This window comes from Eutrema salsugineum, unplaced genomic scaffold, assembly GCF_000478725.1.
Source record: "Eutrema salsugineum unplaced genomic scaffold, Eutsalg1_0 scaffold_13, whole genome shotgun sequence".
NCBI classification, from domain to species: domain Eukaryota; kingdom Viridiplantae; phylum Streptophyta; class Magnoliopsida; order Brassicales; family Brassicaceae; genus Eutrema; species Eutrema salsugineum.
This window is the reverse complement of record NW_006256885.1, coordinates 6543505-6565241: the sequence shown is the minus strand read 5'-3', so window position 1 is coordinate 6565241 and position 21737 is coordinate 6543505. Positions and strand designations below refer to the sequence as shown.

The 21737-nt window shown below is 34.4% G+C and overlaps 4 protein-coding genes across 4 annotated transcripts; 1 reads left to right on the top strand and 3 right to left on the bottom strand.

Moving 5' to 3' along the window:
* Positions 1-500: 500 nt before the first annotated feature.
* On the bottom strand, positions 501-3697 carry LOC18024281 (beta-glucosidase 23). Its single transcript, XM_006407632.2, has 13 exons — positions 3476-3697; positions 3125-3194; positions 2974-3029; positions 2763-2838; positions 2553-2630; positions 2362-2449; positions 1994-2249; positions 1797-1912; positions 1486-1703; positions 1315-1349; positions 1115-1217; positions 920-1028; positions 501-835 (listed from the first exon to the last, which is right to left on the bottom strand). Exons 1-13 carry the CDS (start codon positions 3635-3637, stop codon positions 628-630), a joined length of 1575 nt encoding a protein of 524 aa, XP_006407695.1. The 5' UTR covers positions 3638-3697; the 3' UTR covers positions 501-627.
* A 2729-nt stretch (positions 3698-6426) lies between these two features.
* On the bottom strand, positions 6427-7410 carry LOC18024280 (glutathione S-transferase U8). The gene is made up of 2 exons (XM_006407631.2): positions 7054-7410; positions 6427-6856 (listed from the first exon to the last, which is right to left on the bottom strand). Exons 1-2 carry the CDS (start codon positions 7375-7377, stop codon positions 6506-6508), a joined length of 675 nt encoding a protein of 224 aa, XP_006407694.1. The 5' UTR covers positions 7378-7410; the 3' UTR covers positions 6427-6505.
* A 1493-nt stretch (positions 7411-8903) lies between these two features.
* On the bottom strand, positions 8904-9245 carry LOC18024562. The gene has a single exon (XM_006407630.1). The coding sequence runs from the start codon at positions 9243-9245 to the stop codon at positions 8904-8906; it is 342 nt and encodes a 113-aa protein (XP_006407693.1).
* A 1372-nt stretch (positions 9246-10617) lies between these two features.
* Positions 10618-14871, top strand: LOC112088947. Its single transcript, XM_024159511.1, has 2 exons — positions 10618-11619; positions 14785-14871. The coding sequence occupies exons 1-2, from the start codon at positions 10618-10620 to the stop codon at positions 14869-14871; spliced, it is 1089 nt and encodes a 362-aa protein (XP_024015279.1).
* The last annotated feature ends 6866 nt before the right edge of the window (positions 14872-21737 follow it).

Here is a 21737-nt window from a genome sequence, read left to right as displayed (position 1 = left end):
CCTGTTGCTATCTTCTTCTTCTTTTTCCACTAAAAATATTAGTCCATAGTTGGATATAATATGTGTTTGTCGGAAAGAAAAAAAAAATTGGATATAGGATTAATTGCATGGTCTAATTATCAATGCGTTGTTATCATTTTTACTCGAAATTCGAAACATATAATATTCCGCGTGTGCCACGAGCTTATATTAAAATGTGACTTAATAAGTCGCTGTGTCAAAAGCTTCATATATTGCAATATTAATAATATTTTCTATAGATTAAAATATTTCCAAAATTCCGAGATTAATTATTATAAAGGTTTTACTGTAAATATAATTGATCTTACCCGACTTTGGGTTTTTTCGGAGAATATATTATTTTGGTTTCTCATGCATCAGCCTTATCGTTTACGTCTAGATATTTAGATATTGTTTTAAATATATCATATTTCCTAATCCATTTCTATGTTTAGAGGTAAATCCGGTTTTTCACAACCAGAGTTTTCTAGTATATCTTGCAAATCATATAGACATAAATGAAGAAGACACTCTTTTATTCAACCCAAGACCTCTAGAATCTTGGTAAATTATAAAATACAAACATAGGAAAGACACATCGACACGACCAAATTCTCAAAAAATAGCTTAAAGCTCGTCCCTCTTGATCATGGATGGACGAGTCCCTACACTGAGGAAATCTTTGTAGAATTTGCCCGATTCTTTCTCATAACGTGTGAGGTTATTTTTGAAATCAATGTAATATAATCCAAATCTGTTCTTATAACCGTCTTGCCACTCGAAGTTATCCAACAATGACCATACAAAGTATCCTGTAACATTCACCTTGTCGATGCTGCATATAGTACACAAATGTTATTATTAACTCTCCAATACAATTGCTAGTCTACCATATAAAACAGAAATATATAAGACTTACCAGATAGCTTCTTGCATACTTAAAAGATGCCTCTGGAGGTAATACTTCCTGTTATGATCAGCAGTACCAACTGCAATCGAATCTGATGCCCCAAGTTCTTCTCCATATCCTAGAAAACAACATCAAGATCAATATTTTTTTTTTATATATGTTTTTCAAACAAAATGAACGAAAATAAGAAATCTCTCTAATTACCATTTTCCATGATCATAATTTCCGGGTTGGCATATTTATCTTTGATGTACTTCAAAAGACTTCTGAAGCCTCTCGCGTAAACGGGCAGTGCAGCCGTGAAAGGCTGAAATACGACAAAGGTGAAAAATGTTACGTTATAGACAAGATTATAATATTTATCTGAAATAATATAATTCAGTATTAGACTATCAAATACATACCTTGCTACCAATGGAGTAATTGTGCGCATTCTTAGCTGAAAAGAAGATAGATTTTGATTAGTACCAAAGACAAACTTTTTCCTTCTATTTGTTGGCATCTGTTTTCTTGGTTCTGTCTCAAGTAAGGGCAAAAAAGCAGAAAAACAAAAACAAAAACCAAAAAAAACTTACATTCCCAGTTAATAAGAGAATCTTGCATCCATCTTGGTTTAGAATAATCTGGCTTCTCCAAATGGTTTGAAAATACTGAAGTATAATAGTTGAGCCCAACGAAATCGGCTGAGTTTTTCAATTTTGCCTTCTGCTGATCAGTAAATTTAGGCAATCTGTGTCCAACAATGTCTTTCATGATCTGTGGGTAATCTCCATACGTTGTTGTGTCTAGATGCCTACAAAAGATAATAATAATAATAATCATATATTACATATTGTATTAAATTACAAGAAAATTAATACTTGATATTAGGATATTAGCTACTCACCATCCCAAAATAAAGTCAAGTGCACGGTTAATGGATGCACCATCTTGTGAATCAGCAAGGTCGTGTGGTTCGAACCAAGCCGGACTATGTGCGATTCCGATTTTCCCACCTTTACACTGGCCATTAACATAACACAAAACGAACAAATGTTTAGTTCCGAAAGACGATAAATTATTATTATATAATATATGATATACCTTTTCACATTGTCGGAAAGCTTCAACGGCTTCTGCGTGAGAGTTAAGAAGATTGTGAGTGACGAGGTAAGCCTCGTATCCTGATCGTCCCTCTTGGCATTCTTCTTTGACATATTTAGAGCAACGTCCTGGTGCTTTTTTGCCTACGTCATAACCAGCGTGCGAGAAAACCCATGGCTCATTAAAAGTAATCCAATGTTTCACTTTTCCACCATATTCTTGGAAAACAAAATTTGCATATTCTCGGAAATCTTTCCTGCATATTTGCAAAACGATATTCAAAAAATTATCACGTTGTATATTGGTTTTATATACATATAAAATGGGATTCATTTTTAAAAAAAAAATTATAACCAAGAGAAACTTACACAATTCTTTCACTTAAAAAACCGCCATATTCATCTTCTAAATCTTGTGGAGTGTCCCAATGGTAAACAGTCACGAACGGAGTTATACCTTATCACAATATTAAGTTGAATTTTTTAGATAATTAATTGTAACAACTATACGTATATATATAGTTGTTAATTAATTAATATGTTTATTTATAATAAATAACCATTTTTAAGGAGCTCATCGATGACATCGTGGTAAAATTGCACACCAGCTTGACTCACTCCTTTCTCCATCCTCCCATCTATAATAAAACATTTACCAATCATATACATTTAAAAACACCGATCTCGATGAAAAGTAAATGATCAAGTTAGTGATTGGATAGATAAATCAGAGATATGTGTGTATGTCCATCCTTAGTACATATACTCACGAGGAAATATTCTTGGCCACGCGATAGACATTCTGAAGGCGTCTGTGTTTAGATTCTTCATTAGTTGTATATCTTCCTACAAATATTATTTTTTCAGGCAAAAAAAAATTATCAACACTAGTTAGTATCAATGAACTATTCAATAGAACAATGAGAAATATTTATAGATGTATGTGATAATTTATCAATCTAGCAATACTAATTTATATACCTTATAACGATGGAAGAAATCAACGGCCACATCACCGTTATCGTTATTGCACCTCGCTATAGAGAAAATAAATGATTTTCGATATTAATTAGAGAAAAGAATAATCACAAGTACATTTAAGAGGTCAAAAGAGAAATTTAGAGACACTCACATGGATATCTCTTACAGTAGATATCCCATAAGGCCGGTCCACGACAAGTTTCATTCACTGCACCTTCAACCTATATAACAAACATAGTTGACGGATTTAGAAAATGATATGATATATATATAGGTGAACTCGTTATATACATCATTTAAGAAAAAAAGATATTTAGTCAATATCATGATAAAACTTTTACTAGTTGACTAGCAAAGATTTAACTATTTCATCTATATGAATTCTACTATCTAAATGTTAACAGATTATTTATGGACATTTATTTTTATATATGTAAGAAAGTGTTTTTTTTTTTCCCTTTGCGTAACCATCCAGAAGAGTTTATAGTAACTTATATTATACCTGATATGCTGCAGTAGCCGTGCCAAATAGAAACCCTTCAGGAAAACTTGCCCGGCTTAGTTTAGTCGTCGGTGGGCAAACAGGTCCATCGGCTGTTGCCGGAGAAACAATGATGGTTAGGAGCATAAGCAGCCCCATGAGAGGAAACTTTTGCAAAGCCATTTTTGGTTTGGATAAAACTTTCTATGTTTTCTTCAAGAGAAGAAAGCGTTGGATGGTCTTAATCTATACATCTAAGTTGAGCTCTTATATAGAGATTTTGATTTGCTAACTGACCTCTGATTTACATTTGTTTAATATATATGCCAACCAGGCTTAGTTAATCATTTGTATTTTTTAATTTTATATATAGATCTTGATCGTGTTTCGATCAAATCTTAATTGTCACGTCCATGGATATTGACTTTAGCCTATCGTTGTTTTCACTGTAACACTACTAGATGATGACTTTACCACATGCATGAGTTTTTAATGCGCAAAAACAATTGATTATTAAGTATATTGGTGATGAATTTTTGTTATAAAGATATAAAACTTAATGTAATTTTATGGGGGAGTATTATATAGAGGAGAAAACAAAGTATTTAATACATTTTCCGAAACACTTAATCGATTATATAATATTAGTCATATTAATTTGAATTGATTATATAAAACTAGTCATATAAAAATTATATTGATGTTATTACAAGTTTAAAAATTGATGTAATTCTATACTTAAAAAGAATTATGTTTTATGGTAAATGTTTACAAAATTCAATTTTGATTTTGTTAATTCAATACAAGCAATTAATTACTACTGAAAATTCTATATAGAGATATTTTAAATGTACGTGATAAAACATTACATGTATATATATTTTATTTATAAATTAATATTTGAGTAATAAATAAAATGAAAAACTATTAGAAACTAATATACAGAAGGTGCGTAGATGATATGTAGAGATTTAAGTAACATATGATGTATTTTGTTACAAATTATATATATAATTTCTATTTGCCAATTACTAATAGATAGCAGAAAGTTTTGTTATATTCATATAGCATAAATCCTTGTTCGATATTTATCATTACATTATTATAAATTTTGAGATTTCGAACATACTGTATAATATTCCGCGTGTCCAACGAGCAACATATTAAAATGTGACTTTGAATAGAATACGTCGTCATTAGTTGCACGAAAATAATTAAATAGAATAAGTCGTTGTGTAAGTGTGTAACTCCAAAAGAAGATGAAGCTTCTTTTAGATTATATCTTAGCTCACATATTCCAAATAATAATGCCAATAATAGACGATGTCTTCATTTGCTTTCAAATTTGAAAGCATAAAATATTTCTCGTGTTTAACGAGCAACAATATCAAATTGTAATGAATCGTTTTGGAACTCTAAAACAACGAAGCCTCCATCTCCGGTAAATTTAGTAACTTTTTAAAATTTATGTATTGTGAATTAACACTGCCTCGAGCAAACTCATTTTACATCTTTTCTTTATAATTTAATCTCTATTTAAAATGCATAAGAAAAGAAAATACAAGGGTGATCATGCCCAGTTACGTTTTTGCTACTCAGCTCAATTACAACAGATACTCCATCTGTATCCTAAAGATGTTGTTTTATATTTCCAATGTAGTTTTAAACAAAATTAGACAAAATTCTTATTCAAATTTTCACCTTTTTTAATTTAAATCATTTTCATCTAATTTATGATATATATTAAATAAGGATATTCTTATGATCAAATGTTTTTTATTTATGTGAAATATGTCAAAATGATACTTTTCCTAAAACAGAATAAGTAATCTAGAAACAAATCTTTGACCAGCCCATAGAAATAAAGGTGGGGAGAAACCTAATCAATGCGAATGAGGAAATTAAATGGTCCGTACCTAACTGTTTTCTCTATTCCAATCTTAATTATTTTTGGATAATTAAACATAAATTTGATATAACATCTAATTATACGGGTTATAATTGCATGCATTATTATATTCAAAATCTAAACAATTTATTTTATTCGCTTATCATGTAAATATAAATTATAAAAAATAAATAAAAAGAGGATAATGGATTTGATATATGTTGAGTAAATAATAATGAAATCTTTTAACATTTAACTGAAGTATTGAAAAAATGGATTACGATCTGTACCGATAATCATCAACAGCAGCAAGGGGGATTAAAGGAGCAACTTACGCCTTTCTTATTTCTTTCGTCAGATTGTAGATCCAATCTTTTGAGTATTACAAGAAGATATTGAAAATTGTAGACGAGATAGTGTTACTGTGTTACATTAATAACCCCTTCTATTATTATTATATTATATTATTATAACGTCCACTACATATATAAATGTATTTTTGCTTCTGGTTCTGGAAAAAAATTATAAATAAAAACTTTTAAATTTCAAATGTATGCATGGTTGAGTCGTAGCACTGGCAAGTGGCAACTGGCAAGTATGCAAGTATAAATCGATTCGTTTAAAAATTTAATAAGCAAACATATCTGATTATACAGTTACATGAGTTACCATAAATTATATGTTCTCACAGATCCGACTGAATCGCCTGTAATAAATGCATTGATATAGCTTCCTTTATTTATCAATTTAATCACTCGTCGTCATTCATCACAATTTTCAATGTACAATCCAATTAGCAGTTTTGAATCAGCTCGGTTTGGTTTTTCAGCAGTTTTGAGTCAGGTTGATTAAACTTTTTTGTTTGTTCAAAGAATTAGACTTTTTTATATTATGTTATTCAGAACCAAATAAAAGAAGAAGGAAATGGCTCCTCTAAAGAATAGTTCGGGTTTTCTCGTTGATACAACGATAATCTCCACAATGGTGTAAGATAAAGACCAATAAATTTTTTTTTTGACGAAAAGAACAATATATTTAAGATTGAAATGTAACACATCGAAAGTAAACTTCCAATAGAGTTGAGATTGGCAATCTTCAGGCTTGGCGACCTTAGAGGCATCGAGGGAGTGGTTCAATTGAAATAAAGAGGGCTCTTATTACGTTTAGTTAGATTTCGCATTTCCAAATTGCGCTTTGAGAAGAGCCGCGAGCTTCTGCTTAGGCGGCAAGACTTCCTTAATAACATTATTCCCAACGAAATCTTCAGACCAACGTTGAAGTTTTAAAAACTTCTCTGCGGTCATGATCGTCACACCTGAAGCTTCTTGAACGATCCCTAACCAATATCCTATGAAATCAGCCGCTATATCTACAAATCCAATCGTCTCTCCTCCGAAAAAACGTTTCTCTCCAAGCTCTGTTTCAAGGCATTTCAAACCCTCATAAGCTTCTTCCACCAATTTTTCTCTTTCGCTTTCTGGCCCCCAACAAGCCTTCCACAATGCTAACATCACCTAAAATCCGCAGAACAATACAAGTTATAACTGCTAAAACCCCTAAAATAAATGTTTGTTAAACATGCATGATGATAAATGTGATCTTCATATCAATTGAATATTTTTTAAACTTGAAGAATGGATGTTTTTTCTATAATATAAATCTGAGATATCTAAAAGTTTTTTGTATAAAGACCAGCAGCATATATCTGTACCTTCTCATCCACATACTTAGCCCAAAAGCGGGCCATGGAACGTTCATACGGATCTTGAGGCAAAATCGGATAGCTTGTCTTCCACGTATCTTCGATGTATTCAACAATTACCAGAGATTCAGCGATGCACTTGCCACCGTGGATGAGGACAGGGACTTTCTTGTGAATAGGATTATACTTGAGAAGCATAGGGCTCTTATTACCATAAACATCTTCTTCAATGTATTCATAAGGTATGCCCTTAAGTTTAAGGACCATCTCTACTCTTTTGCTAAAAGGACTTCCCCATAACCCCAAAAGCTTAACGTGCTCTTCTTGGTTCATCTGTCCGGTTTAGAACAAAATAGATAACTTGGTTTTGTCTTCTTCTTTGTGTGTGTGTTATAAATGGTGGCGATCGCAGCTATTTATAGTCACTGTGGGTTTGGTTAAGTGCATGGATTAAGAAATATAGGCCATGATAACTGATAAAAAACGATAATTAATTAATGCCAAAAAAATGAAAAGAATAATAAAGAAAGTATTAGTTGCAGTGGTCAAGCATTTTGACTTTCATGGAGGGTGGTGCTTGAGATTTAGTTACTACAGTCTACAGTATATAGTTGTTTATAATGTCACACAAATTTAAGGTGATAGTAATTGGTAAACGCACATCACATAGTACCCTTTTTTGCTGTCAATCTCACCTTTAATATGAAACTATGAACATGTTACTAAAATGTCAACTATATATTAGTGGTACCTTTCAAAATTGCCGTTACAACAATCATTTTATTGATATCAATTGTGTAACCTTTTTTGAATCGGTGATACCGTCAGCTTTTGTCGGATTCATTACGTTCATGTTAAGTTTGATTTAAAAATCCTTACATTTATGATTAGGTCTTAGTAATTACGTAAGCAATGACGTTCACAGATGTAGAAGAAATGGGGTCTATCTGGATTTTTGAAAGAAGCAATCATCTCTAGGCCCAAATAACGATAATTAAGTAGTAAAATGAATGTAACAACTTTTATTTAAAAATCCCTGAGAAAGGCCTAAAGCCTCAAACTATAAATTTGATTAAGCTGATATGAAACTGAATTGAATTTACCTACTACCGAAGTTGGCCACTGATTTGGTTAGATAAGATTTTTTTCACCTCGTTATATAAGCTTTGTTTCATTATTTTGTATACAGTTTGATTGGTTTTACTAATAAATATAGTTACATATTTTAAAAAAAAAAATTCTAGAAGATTTCAAATATGAGGTTCTCACACCATTGTTTTATAAGAGATTTCAAAGATGAGTCTCACCTTTAATTGATGTTTGAATTTCTGTTTAAATTTGATTTTAAAAGACAACAAAAATGTATATATTATGATGTTTTAAAGAAAACTTGATTCAAGTATCAATTAAACCGCTATAAGTTTTATATAAACATTAAATTTATCAAAAACCGTATGTAATTTAGTTTGCTTCTCAATCTTAAAAAAAAAAACAGAAACCATTTATTTTGCTTCAGTACTCCTGAATCAACACCGTTGATATTGAACTCATTTTTTATCTTTGTTTAGGTTTGTAAACAAATATATATGCATTGGGGGAAGCATAATATTTTAAACATGCTCCAAGCAAATAGAAGAGAAACATAGGTTTATTTTAATTAAAAACTAAACTTGAAAATAACCTTAATTTTTTTTTTAAAAAAGAAAGACGAATATGAGAAGATTCAACCTCAGCTTAATTACATTACTAACTACGAAGAAAAGAAAAAGAAATCAAATTATTACACAAAACTTTTTTTATAAATGAAAAAATTTACAAACATATAAAAAACAAACTCTAGACACACAACAATAAAAACATTAAACTAAAACCTTAGGAGTTTCAGTCTCCTTCTCATCATAGTTATTGGTTTTGTGCTTACTAGTGGCCCTTATATAACAAAACACCACCACAAGAAACGTAGTCGCTAAACCGCCGAGTATCACTCCACCGCCGGCGACCGATCTGTCAACCGTTGAATGGTGGTGGCCTCGCCGTACAGTCTCTTCCGAATTTGAAACCTCCGGTGCTTCTGCCTCCGCTCTTGGCCACTCGTGCCCACCAAGTTTCCTTGCTGCGGGAGGCTCAGCTTCCGATGATGCTGCGACCATCGCCAAAGCGTACGTTAGTAAGCAGCATAGGACTATAAGTTTTGCAGCCATTCTAGGGTTTGGTTGATTAATATCTCTGTTTTCTTTATAAGAAAAAAAAAACTTTGTTTTCTTCTCTTCCTGGGCTTACTTATTTGGAGATGATTGTGCTAAATGCTAATAGAGTTATTTATAGGTAAATACTTTCTATTTAAAAAAATCTTAGTCTAGCAAATTTGGTTTTTTATACTATAGAGATTAGAGAGATCGTGTGGTGTCATATATATGGACATTTCCGAGTGTTTGGCTTCCGGGAAAATCGGGTGGATTACACTTAGAACATCGTCAGGAAAATGATAGTGTTGTTATAAACAAATGGACTTCTAGTAACCGGCCCATTAACCATCAGGTTAATGTCTCATGTCTCATTAGGGTTTCTGATACATTAGTTATGTAATGTATATATACACTGTTTATGGAAACAATAAGATGAGAGTTTTTTCCCTTAATACGTTATCAGCACGAAGCTCAACTTCAAACGATCATATCTCTCAAAATACAAGGAGTTAGAAGGCGATCTACATATCATTTTGAAGCCCTGGAAGAGAAAAATCTAGTGGTGAAAACCGCTCCTCAATCCGACACCAGACGCGCCCTCAACACTCAAAACAATCGGCGCTGTCCCACCTTAGCGGGTGATTCTTTCCAAGCGGTGGTTCCTCCATTGTAGCAGCTGTTCGTCTTCCCTTCTGGCCATCATTCTCAGGAGTTTCCAGTAGATATCTGTGGTCTTTAGCTCCCAGATCATAAGCCGGTCAGAAATCCATTTGGCGAAAAGGTATTATCTAAAACTATAAATCCTAATCAAAGTTTTGGTTTTTTTTTGAAAACCCTAATATGGATCGGTTCTTTTCATGATTCTTCATCGTCTTTTTCGTTTTTAAAACCATAACCAAACCGATCCTCTTTCTTCTTGTCAAAACCCTAATTGGTTTTATTTTTCCTAATCGGCTTTATCATATAAAACCTAAACCCTAGCAAATCCGTTTAGTTTAATCCCTTAACCGATTAATAACCTTAATAACCGGTTTCCAAAATTAAATCTAATTTAACCGGTTTTATTGTTTAATCGATCAATCCGATCGGTTTAAGCTTAATCGGTTAATTTCAAATTAGTTTCCAAAATCAATCTCTAGATTTTTTAAAAAAAATGGTTAAGAGATAAACCAATGTTTATCTATTAGAGCTAAATTTGGAAACCCTAGTAAACCGGCTAGGTTATAAACCCTAAGGTTCGATTTTAGAGTTCCCTTATATAGCAAGTTTCCTAAAATAGCAAGTTTCCTGAAATGGAAAATTTTCCCAAGAATACCTTAAATCCCTTATTCCAATGACCATAGTCTCATACTATTGATTATTTAACATAAATTTTTATATGTTTCAGATGTCAAACATTCAGAAGGTCGAATATGAGGCACTCACTGTCTCCGGAGATAACTACCTCAAATGGGCCCTTGACACCAAGATCTACCTCAACTCAAAAAGTCTGGGTGAATGCATCAAAGATCCCAACACCGCGACTCAAACAGAACGGTACTCGGCGATATTTATTATCCGCCATCACCTCGCTGAGTCTCTCAAGCAACAATACCTCACTCTTGAGGATCCACTCGAACTTTGGGTGGCACTGAAAAAGCGATATGACCATCAGAAAACGGTCATACTGCCCCAAGCCAAGTTCGACTGGAAGAACCTACGGTTCGAAGATTTCAAATTCGTCGAAGAATTCAATTCCAAACTCTTTCGGATAGTTGCACTCATAAAACTATGTGGCGAGGAGGTCACTGATAAGGATATGCTAGAGAAAACATTCTCTACTTTTGGCACTCCCAATGTTGTTCTCCAACAACAATACCGTGCCATGAATCATAGCACCTATGAGGATTTGATATCTTGCTTACTGCTTGCTGAGAAGAACAATCAGCTTCTGTTAAGGAACAGTGCCATGCGGCCTCCAGGATCAGTCCCATTCCCAGAAGGAACCAGAAAAAAGTCCAACTTCGTCCAACGTAACAGATCCTCAGATCGTGGACGTGGACGTGGAAATGGACATGGACTGCGCGGCAGAGGACGCGGTAGACCGAACCAAGATAACCGACCTAACCTCAGTTTTGGTCGGGGTAAGGGTCGTGGTATCAACAAACCGACCCAAAGAGGCAGTTCATCTAGACCAACTCCTTGCTCAAGATGCGGAATGACTAATCATTGGGTCAAGAACTGCCGTACTCCCAAATATCTTGCTGAGCTCTACCAGAAGTATGGGAAAGATAATCATGAGGCTAACCTGGTTCATCAAGTCAATGAAGATGACTCAAAGGATGATAAGATTGATGGCATGGATTATGAGCTCTCCGACCTTCTTGATTGTTCTCAAAAATCTGAATTTGTTTTTCATTACTCCTTAAACTTTTATCTTTTGTTTTTGGGATTTATTGCCTTTACTTTGGATTTTTAAGACCTTTTGCTTTTACATTTTAATTTATGGAGTAATGTTTTATTTACATCTCATTTTTGCATGTTATTGAATTATAATTCTTGTTTAATAAAGATATGCAAGACAATATGGATATCATTGTGGATAGTGGATCGAGCCACACCATTCTAAAAGACAAGAATTACTTCATAAATTTAGTAATCAAAACCGCAAACATTAGCACTATAGCGGGTAGTTCGAGCCTAATAGAGGGCCATGGCCAAGCTAATGTGTTGTTATCAAATGGCACATATCTAGACATCTCTGATGCATTATACTCACCCAGTTCTAAGAGAAACCTATTGAGTTTCAAAGACATAAGATTGAATGGTTTCCATATCGAAACTCAGGATGAAGGGAACAAAGAGTTTTTAATTATCACTAAAATAATAAATGGCCATAAACAAGTTTTTGAAACTATACCCGCCGTATCTACTGGCATTTACCATGCTAAAGTCAATATGATTGAGGCTAATGCTGCTATCAAAGCACGGTTTTTAGATTACACTATTTGGCATGATCGCCTGGGTCATCCCGGTGCGAACATGATGCGTAAATTAGTCCAAAATTCTAAAAGGCACAGTCTTAAACCAAATGGTATTTTCCCTCAGTACCTCAAGTGCACAGCTTGCTCACAAGGGAAACTGATTACCCGACCTTCACCAGTCAAAGTGTCTAAAGAGACCTTGAACTTTCTGGAAAGAATCCAAGGAGACATATGTGGACCAATTCACCCACCTTGTGGGACATTCAGATATTTCATGGTCCTCATTGATGCATCGACCCGCTGGTCGCATGTCTGTCTGCTCTCTTCTAGGAACCAGGCTTTTGCTAGGTTATTGGCCCAAATCATCAGATTACGAGCCCATTTTCCAGACTTCCCATTAAAGACTATACGTCTTGATAATGCTGGTGAATTCACTTCCCAAGCGTTTAATGAATATTGTATGTCCATGGGGGTAAGTATTGAACATCCCGTTCCACATGTCCATACACAAAATGGATTAGCTGAATCCTTCATTAAACGAATTCAATGGGTTGCTAGACCATTACTCATGAGGTCACAACTCCCGGTCTCAGCTTGGGGACACGCAGTCTTACATGCCGCTGAACTAATACGCATACGACCATCTAGTGAGCACAAATATTCACCATCCCAATTGCTAACGGGTCATGAGCCAGACGTCTCCCATATTAAAACATTTGGGTGTTCAGTCTATGTACCCATTGCACCACCACAGAGGACTAAAATGGGACCTCAAAGGAGGATGGGAATATATGTTGGTTTTGATTCTCCCACCATCATAAAATATCTCGAGCCAACTACAGGAGATCTGTTTAAAGTCAGATATGCAGATTGCCGATTTGATGAATTGGTATATCCTAGATTAGGTGGTGAGACAGACAAGCTGGTAAAAGAACTTTCATGGAATCAATAATCCACACAATGGCAAGATCCTCGGACTCTAGAATGTGATTCAGAGGTCCAAAGAATTATACATTTACAAAAGCTAGCTAATCAACTGCCAGATTCCTTTGCTGACCCGAACAAAGTTACCAAATCGTACATACTAGCTTGTAATGCACCAGTACGAATAGATGTCCCCTCAGGGAAAAGTCAAGTTGCTACAGAGTCTGACGCACGTAAGAAACGTGGCAGACCACCAGGTTCCAAAGATAAGAATCCCCGGAAATCAAAGAAAGGTGCAATGATTGAAACCGGGATTCAAGAGAACACGGATACAGCCTAAGCTGATACTTACCCTATCGAACCATCTCAAGAGGTTTGGGACGCCAAAACTCAAGGTTCTGGAGGGATTGAGAATAATGAGATCTCAATCAATTATATCATATTCGGTTCTCTATGGAACAGAAAAGATGTCGACATCAATGAAACTTTTGCATACAAGGTAGCACTTGAGATTGCGCACACGCAAGAGGATCTAGAACCCACGTCTATAATTGAGTGCACTCGTAGATCAGATTGGCTGAAATGGAAAGAAGCCATAAACGTGGAGTTGAATAGTTTAAAGAAACGGAATGTGTTTGGTCCGATCTTAAGGACACCATTCGATGTTAAACCAGTGGGAAACAAATGGGTCTTTGTGCGTAAAAGAAACGAACTCGACGAAGTCGTTAGATACAAGGCACGCCTTGTAGCACAAGGATTCTCACAGAGACCCGGAATCGATTATGAGGAGACTTATTCTCCAGTGGTGGATGCAACTACATTTCGATTCCTCATAAGTCTGGCCATAAGAGAAAACTTAGATTTGCGGTTAATGGATGTTGTAACCGCATATCTTTATGGACCACTGGACAGTGAAATCTATATGAGATTACCAAATGGTATTGAGCTCAAAGATAAGCATGCATCTCGTGATAAACACTGCATTAGGCTGAACAAATCCTTATATGGATTGAAACAAAGCGGACGTATGTGGTATAACCGGTTAAGCGAATATCTCATCAGAGAAGGCTACGAAAACGATCCGATCAGTCCATGCATCTTCATCAGAAAATATCAAAACAAAGGATCTGTAATCATAGCAGTATACGTGGATGACTTGAACATCCTCGGAACATCTGGTGAAATCGCCCAAACAGTTGAATGCTTAAAAGCAGAGTTTGAAATGAAAGACCTAGGCAAAACTAAATTCTGTTTGGGATTACAACTTGAGTACGTTAATGACGGAATCCTTGTGCATCAATTGGCATACACTGAAAAGGTACTCAAGAGATTCAATATGGACCAGGCCCACCCATTGACCAGCCCAATGGTTGTGAGGAGCCTTGGATTGGATAGTGATCTATTCGGTCCAAAGAAGGACGATGAAGAAATCCTCGGTCCTGAAATGCCATACCTCAGTGCCATAGGAGCATTAATGTACTTGGCTAGTCACACTAGACAAGACATCTGCTTTGTCGTGAGCTTCTTAGCTCGCTTTAGTTCGTGTCCAACTCAAAGGCACTGGAACGGTATTAAGCACATCCTTAGATACCTTCAAGGTACTAAGGACTTGAGATTATTTTATTCTAACCATAACAAGGATTGTCTAGTTGGTTTTGCTGATGCAGGATATTTGTCAGATCCGCACTGTGCCCGGTCTCAAACCGGTTATGTTTTCACGCATGGAGGAACAGCCATATCTTGGAGATCCATGAAGCAGACTATTGCCGCTACCTCATCCAACCATGCGGAAATCTTGGCCATCCACTAAGCTAGTAGAGAGTGTGTTTGGTTGCGGTCCATGACTCAGCATATCCGATCAGATTGTGGTATGGACGAAGATAAGGAGCCTACGGTGATGTATGAAGACAATGCAGCTTGTATCGCTCAACTCAAGGACGGCTACATGAAAGGTGACCGGACGAAGCATATTCTACCCAAATTCTTCTTCACTCATGAGCTACAGAAGGATGGTCAGATCAAGGTTCAGCAAGTCCGATCAAGCAAAAATTCAGCCGATCTATTCACTAAATCATTACCGACTTCTACACTCCGGAAGCTCATTCATCAGATAGGAATGCGTAGACTTAGAGATCTACAGTGATGCCTAAACCAGGGGGAGTAATGCGTGTTGTACTCTTTTTCCTTTACTATGGTTTTTCCCATTGGGTTTTCTTGGTAAGGTTTTAATGAGGCAACGTTCCCCAGCGCATTATAGAGATCCCGGTTTTGTGACAGGCACGGTTACCTTGTTCAAGGGGGAGTGTTATAAACAAATGGATTTCTAGTAACCGGCCCATTAACCATCAGGTTAATGTCTCATGGCCCATTAGGGTTTCTGATACATTAGTTATGTAATGTATATATACATTGCTTATAGAAACAATAAAATGAGAGTTTTTCCCTTAATAAGTGTAACTTTATTAAGAAATAAATTAATTATTTTTGTATTCTTTAATGGAGATGTCGGGCTGGCCTGAGGAATCATACGGGTGTACACGTGAACTAGAATTGAAAATATTATAAAAATTAACAATTCATTTTAGAAGTCTACATTGTATTGGTACGCATATATGTACTGATCAATATACAGATACTCAACCATCAAAAGAATTAGGAAAATTTGCGAAAACAATTTCAGAATCTCATCTTATTACTCTATAAATCAAAATTAGTCTTTTTATAAATTTTTTTTATAAAAAAACTCGATTCATAAATAAAATTTCAAAGTTTTGAAAATATAAGTTTTCATGCAATCGATCTAGCGTATGACAACTGCCCTTCGCAATTTCGCCAAAAAAGTTTGACTAAATTGACCATCTTTATTTTAGATTTGAAACATACAAACTTAGAGATTTGGATGGAGATACGTTCAAATTGATTTCAATTAGTAGGAAACTACATTAGATCCCTAGTTACTAATTAAACTAAACCTAGTAAAATTTCTTATATAAGTAAATTAAAGACAGCGAGATCTGTGATGTGTTTATAAGTAAAGTTTGTCTGAGATGTGTTTTGATTAAAGGAGCAAGTGAAGCTTCTTTGTCTCCAGGCAAAGACGGAGGTGGTCGGGACTCGGGAACTAGCTTTCTATTATAATAGTTTCGTGACTATTATTTTTAATTTTTTTTTGGTTTTATGATAAAAATGAATTAAATTAAAAACTGTTTTGTTACAAAGCCCACTCTAGATATAACTATAATTGAAATAAGCCCAATGGAATGTCTTTTCCGACGAGTCTAAGATAGAGTTGAAGATAGTAACTTGGAGTGTCGAGATGGTGTTGTCTCAGAAAGAGGAGGCACACGATTCTTGATTATCAATTCGATGCGACTAAGGAAATAATTTGGGGATCAATGCGATTTCAGTGGAGCATTTTGTTCATTTTCCTCCGAAAACCATACTTCACATATCGCGTTGCCAAGTGAGAAGCAAGAGAGAGTTCGATACAGTTTTGACCCGGCTAAGGAAGATCATCCCGTCAGTCGCATGTAAGAAATTGGCACATTAATTAATGTTCATAGATATGCTAATAATGATTACATGAGTTCTTTAAAAAAAAAAATCGATTACATGCATGTGTGCCTGATATCATCATATCATGATCCTTTATTAGTACTTGATATTATATAAACGGTAAACTTTAGCCCTAATAAAAACATAACTTAGTAAAATATATATATATATATATATATCAACACTATGGAAAAGCTGAATGTGCCCTTGGAATTTTCTATTAATTAAAAAATTGGACTGGAATTTCCAACTATTTTTTGTTGTTTTTTTTAGAGAAACTATTTTGTTGTTGTTGCTATTATGAATCTATAAGGCATCTCATACATTATCCTTTTTAAGCATATATTGTCTATGCCATTGTTTTACTGTTTCTCGCGGGAATCGGAACAACCGACTGCACAATGCAGTTAAGTTTACCCAACTAGAATGGGAATCCCCATGAATTCTACACTGGGTCAGCTTTACTCCAATGGAAGGTGGGCTATCAGTGCTGCTCGGTCTGATAACCAGGTTCTATTTCAATCCCATCTCTCCTCTATTTTGCTGGATGTTTGTGATGACTACTATGAGTGGGTGGTGGAAGATCGGCTTTGGCAAAAGTACAGTACAGGTGCTATCTATAAATTACTGAAAAATCATGTACCTGTTGTTTCATGGAAGGATGTTGTTTGGAACTCAGGAGGTATCCCGAAGCATAGCTTCCTCACTTGGTTGTTTGCCCTCAATCGCTGCCCTACAAAAGATAGAATTCTTGGCTGGGGATTACTAGTTGACCCCATTTGTTTGCTATGCAACCAGTTTGATGAATCCAGAGATCACTTACTATTTGAATGCCCTTTTGTCTGGTCGATTTGGACTACGATTGCTCGGCGTTGCTGTCTTACTCCTGTTCGTTCTTGGTCTGCCACTTTAACAGACATGCAACTTCTCCAGGGTTCGAAATCGAAAAAAAAGCTTGCCTATATCGCTTGGCAGTGTGTTATCTACTCCATCTGGACTGAGAGGAATTCTCGGCTCCATCGCCAACAATTCCGATCTCCCACTTCACTTCTCCTCACTATTGATGTAAATGTTAGAAACAGAATCTCTAGTCTTCGTGACTCACGCTCTGCTCAAGCTTCGTTGATGATGCAGTCATGAGTCATGGTTGGCGACTCCTCCTCACTGATCAGTTTTCTTAATTGGTCGTTTCATTTCTATCTTATTTATTATAGGCTATTATATTGGGCTTAGATTATCGTTTGATTCTAATTGATGTGTGGGTTTTCATTGGGCTGGGCCCTTAAACACTAAGGCTTGGTTAGGCTTGTATTTTTTCTTTCTCATGCTTTATATTGAAAAATCTTGTTCAAAAAAAAAACATTTTAAAAAAAATAAGAACTATAAATAAATCAACAATTTTGAAGAGAATCGATTCAAATAATTATCAGCGGGAAGATCTCTTCGGTATACAAAACACAATAATAATAAGCAAGAAGGCAGTCAAAAGAAGTCGAATATGATTTGTCTATAAAGAAAGCATAATCCTACGTTCTCATCATTGGCTCATAGAGGACAAAGAATCTTTCTGTAATGATTTGATGTCTCACACTCCCTCCTTTTGATTTTCACGCTTTTTATATGCCTAGTGCCTACGCAGAAAACACTCTATCGAATGAAGTGGTGGTGGTAATTTGTAGTTTCGTTAGATTGGTCGACATAGAAAACGGATTTATTAATTACATTATATACAAAACAGTTGCCAATTTTAGAAACTACTATGAGTTCACAAACCGTTAACATGTTCCGCTTTCAATTGCTTAAAGTTCTTGATGAGTCCTCTTAGGATTCTCTCATTTAAAATAAGAGGGGGCTTAAAATAATTAGTTTATAAAAATACATATGCTAATCTATTTATTCCCAATTTGTTTTATATTCAAAAATTATAATTAAAAGAATAAGTTCCTCCATCTACCTATTGTAGTATTGTTTTCTTGTATAGTATCGCCCTATATCGTAATAATATAAACCAAAAAAAAGCAAAACTAAATTATTCAAGCAAACTATATCCATTTATGCACTTAATTGATTGTAACCTATTAGTTTCGTATTGGTTGGTTGAAATGAAGATTACGTTCTTGGACATAACTGATGTTGTAATCTAAAATGCATGTCTCAACAGTCAAAATTTTTGAGTTTTCGATCTAAGAAACTCACATAAATCAGATATATCTATCTCTTAAAGAACGCTGTAAAATTTAGAGTACAAGTTCTACATGGATCTTAAGCAAAGTTTACAGCTCTAATATTTTTCATGAAAAAGACGAATGCACGATCAAACATCAACAAAAAGATTTTGTTTTCAACTAGAGCATATGTTCTCATAGCATTAAACCTTTCGAATAAGCATCTTCCCATTACTATTTAGCCTCGTGAGGCTTATAAATTCTCAAATTTTCCTAGTAACTTATCACCAACTAAAAAAAAAAAAAGAACAAGAACAATCCATAAAAACTCAAAAAACAAGATCTTACAGGATAAAAGAAAATGAAAGAAGCTAAGGATATGAATCTACTGATGGCAAGTATTGGTGAGGACCGGGTAATCTGCATCCTGAGGTTTAAGGCTTAATTTACGCAAAAAAAAAAAATGCATATGCGTATAATTATGTGTGTTAGTATAACTTTTAATCCTCGGGATGCGGATTACCTCTTCCTTACTTACAATACGTCTACGGAGACACGATTACTGAAGAGCTGAAGAGGTTAGTTTTTTGTTTTTCTTGAAGCTTTAAACAACATTACTAGATATTTAATACAAATATTCTCCACATACAGAAGATGTATAGTATGTATATCCATTTTCGTAAGTATATGTACATCCAATGTGAACGTACGTGCATATGCATGTATTGTTATATGAAAATGGATACAGATCAAAGCTGGAAGGCCTAACATTATAATATTAACAATATATATATATAATTATTTTTTGGTAAACGATTTTTTTTCATGGAAATGGATAGATAAAAACTGAAAAGCCTTACACAATATATATATATATATATATATATAGTTAACCAAGAAATTCGGGTCTGTACGCTAATCTCATCGGACCGAAATCAAAGCGAGTTGATGACCTTCTTTGGAGAGAAATTCCCCCAACGCGGGAACTGAACTAGGTCCGGGTCCAACCTTTATCTGAAGGAAACTAAGATTGACCAGTACAGTAGACCAGTCCACGTTGGTTAAAACAAAATATAGAGCTCAATAAAAATAAAACTCAACTTCCGTTTGGTAGTGTTAACACAGAGGAGGAAGAGAATCGCCATTAGTTCGATGTCCTGCAGCGGCCAATCAGAGGCAACACTGTGTCTCATATATAGTTGAAAGGAGGAATCTTTGTTCCAGATGGTAAGGTCGACAGTCTTGAAAACTTGGGTCAGGGTGCGTCTAGGGTTAGCGTGAATCATGAAGTTTCGGTTTCTTTCATACCTCATTGAAAAACAGTAGCCTTTTGCAGGTGTGGGAGAGAGATAAGATAGCCATTGAAGATGGTTAAATTCCTAATTTTCTTCTGCCGAATTGCCAAACATACTACAAGAACGGGAAGTCGAAAACTAAGGTGGCAAAACCAATGATTTTTTTTTTTAAAAAAAAAAGAAGAAAGAAAAGTAGAATATTTAAAAAATATGAATTTATCCGTATTAATCATATTCATATAAAACGAATAGCCCCCGAAGTAGAATCTTTGGTTGCCGACCAAACACTAGAATAATAGTAAAACAAATAGATTGTGTCCGTACCATGCATATAACATAGCTATGAATTGACACATACAACTACCACATTGCTTTTCAAAGATTCTTCTAAGTCCAAGGCTATTGATCATTTCTTTGCGATGGGATTCAATGAAGAAAAAGGTTATCAAAGCCATAGGTGAACATGGTAATAAATACCAATAACATATTTTCTCACGTAAGAAGTAAGCCTTTATAACAGAAAAAGTGTTTATGATTTATAAAAGAAGAAATTATGGTAGACGTAGCAAATATAGTTCTCTCTGGTGTAGTAACTGATGTTATAAGAAATATAGTTCCCTGCATTCTCTTGTTTCCCCTGTTTAGGGCCTTTTTATTAATGAAAATTGTTGTTCAAAAAAAAAAAAGAAAGAAAGAGTTCTCTAACAAAAAATACTAAAAAGAATGATGGAACCTTACATATATAGATCGTAACCTAAAAAAAAAAAAAAACCCATTGATACTTATAAATATCGGAACGTTCGTTGTTAATCTACTACTGTCTAGAGACAATTAGTTATAGATGCATTTATTTGAAAAAGACAAAAAAAAATATTTTTATGTTCTTTTATTTCTCAAGTTTATAGCTCAACATTGATAAAATCAAGCAAAAGTGGTGATATCTACGTACATTTTACGCCCTCACAAAACAACCGTTTTTTAAAATATATTGAATTTATCTTTTAATAATTTACAATATACTACTCAGTTTGAACTTAGCAACTTAGCAATTTCTTAATGAAGAATTGAAAGAAGAGGGTGACTAGTGTCATAAAAATTAGGGAACAAAAATTCATTGAATGACTCATTGCACGAATGCTCGATAGCAACGGTTAACTGATTACATTTAACTATAGAATTGTCTGATTTATTAGTCTCTAACACGACTCGTGTGTCTCTATGAATTAGTAAGATTTAGTATTTTATATAACAGGTAAATTCTTAACATATATATATATATATATTCATGTTTTGCTAATCTATAACTATACGCAAATACTAGTGAATATATATTATATAGAATCGTTTTATCTATTGCTAAAAGCCAAGAGTCGTTCAATATTGCCTTTGAAAAATATGTTTTGACATGTGACTTGGCATTTTTGTTCGACTATATATTCGATTTAATTATCTCGGTTTATTCATTTTCAGGAAGGTGACTCATTACGAAAAAAGCATAAAATTTACGATCAATGCCCACCTTAAAACCTTACTCATATATGTTCTTATGAAAAAGTATGACCAAAATATTATATTGTAAAACTGATTCAACGAAAGATATTAGAT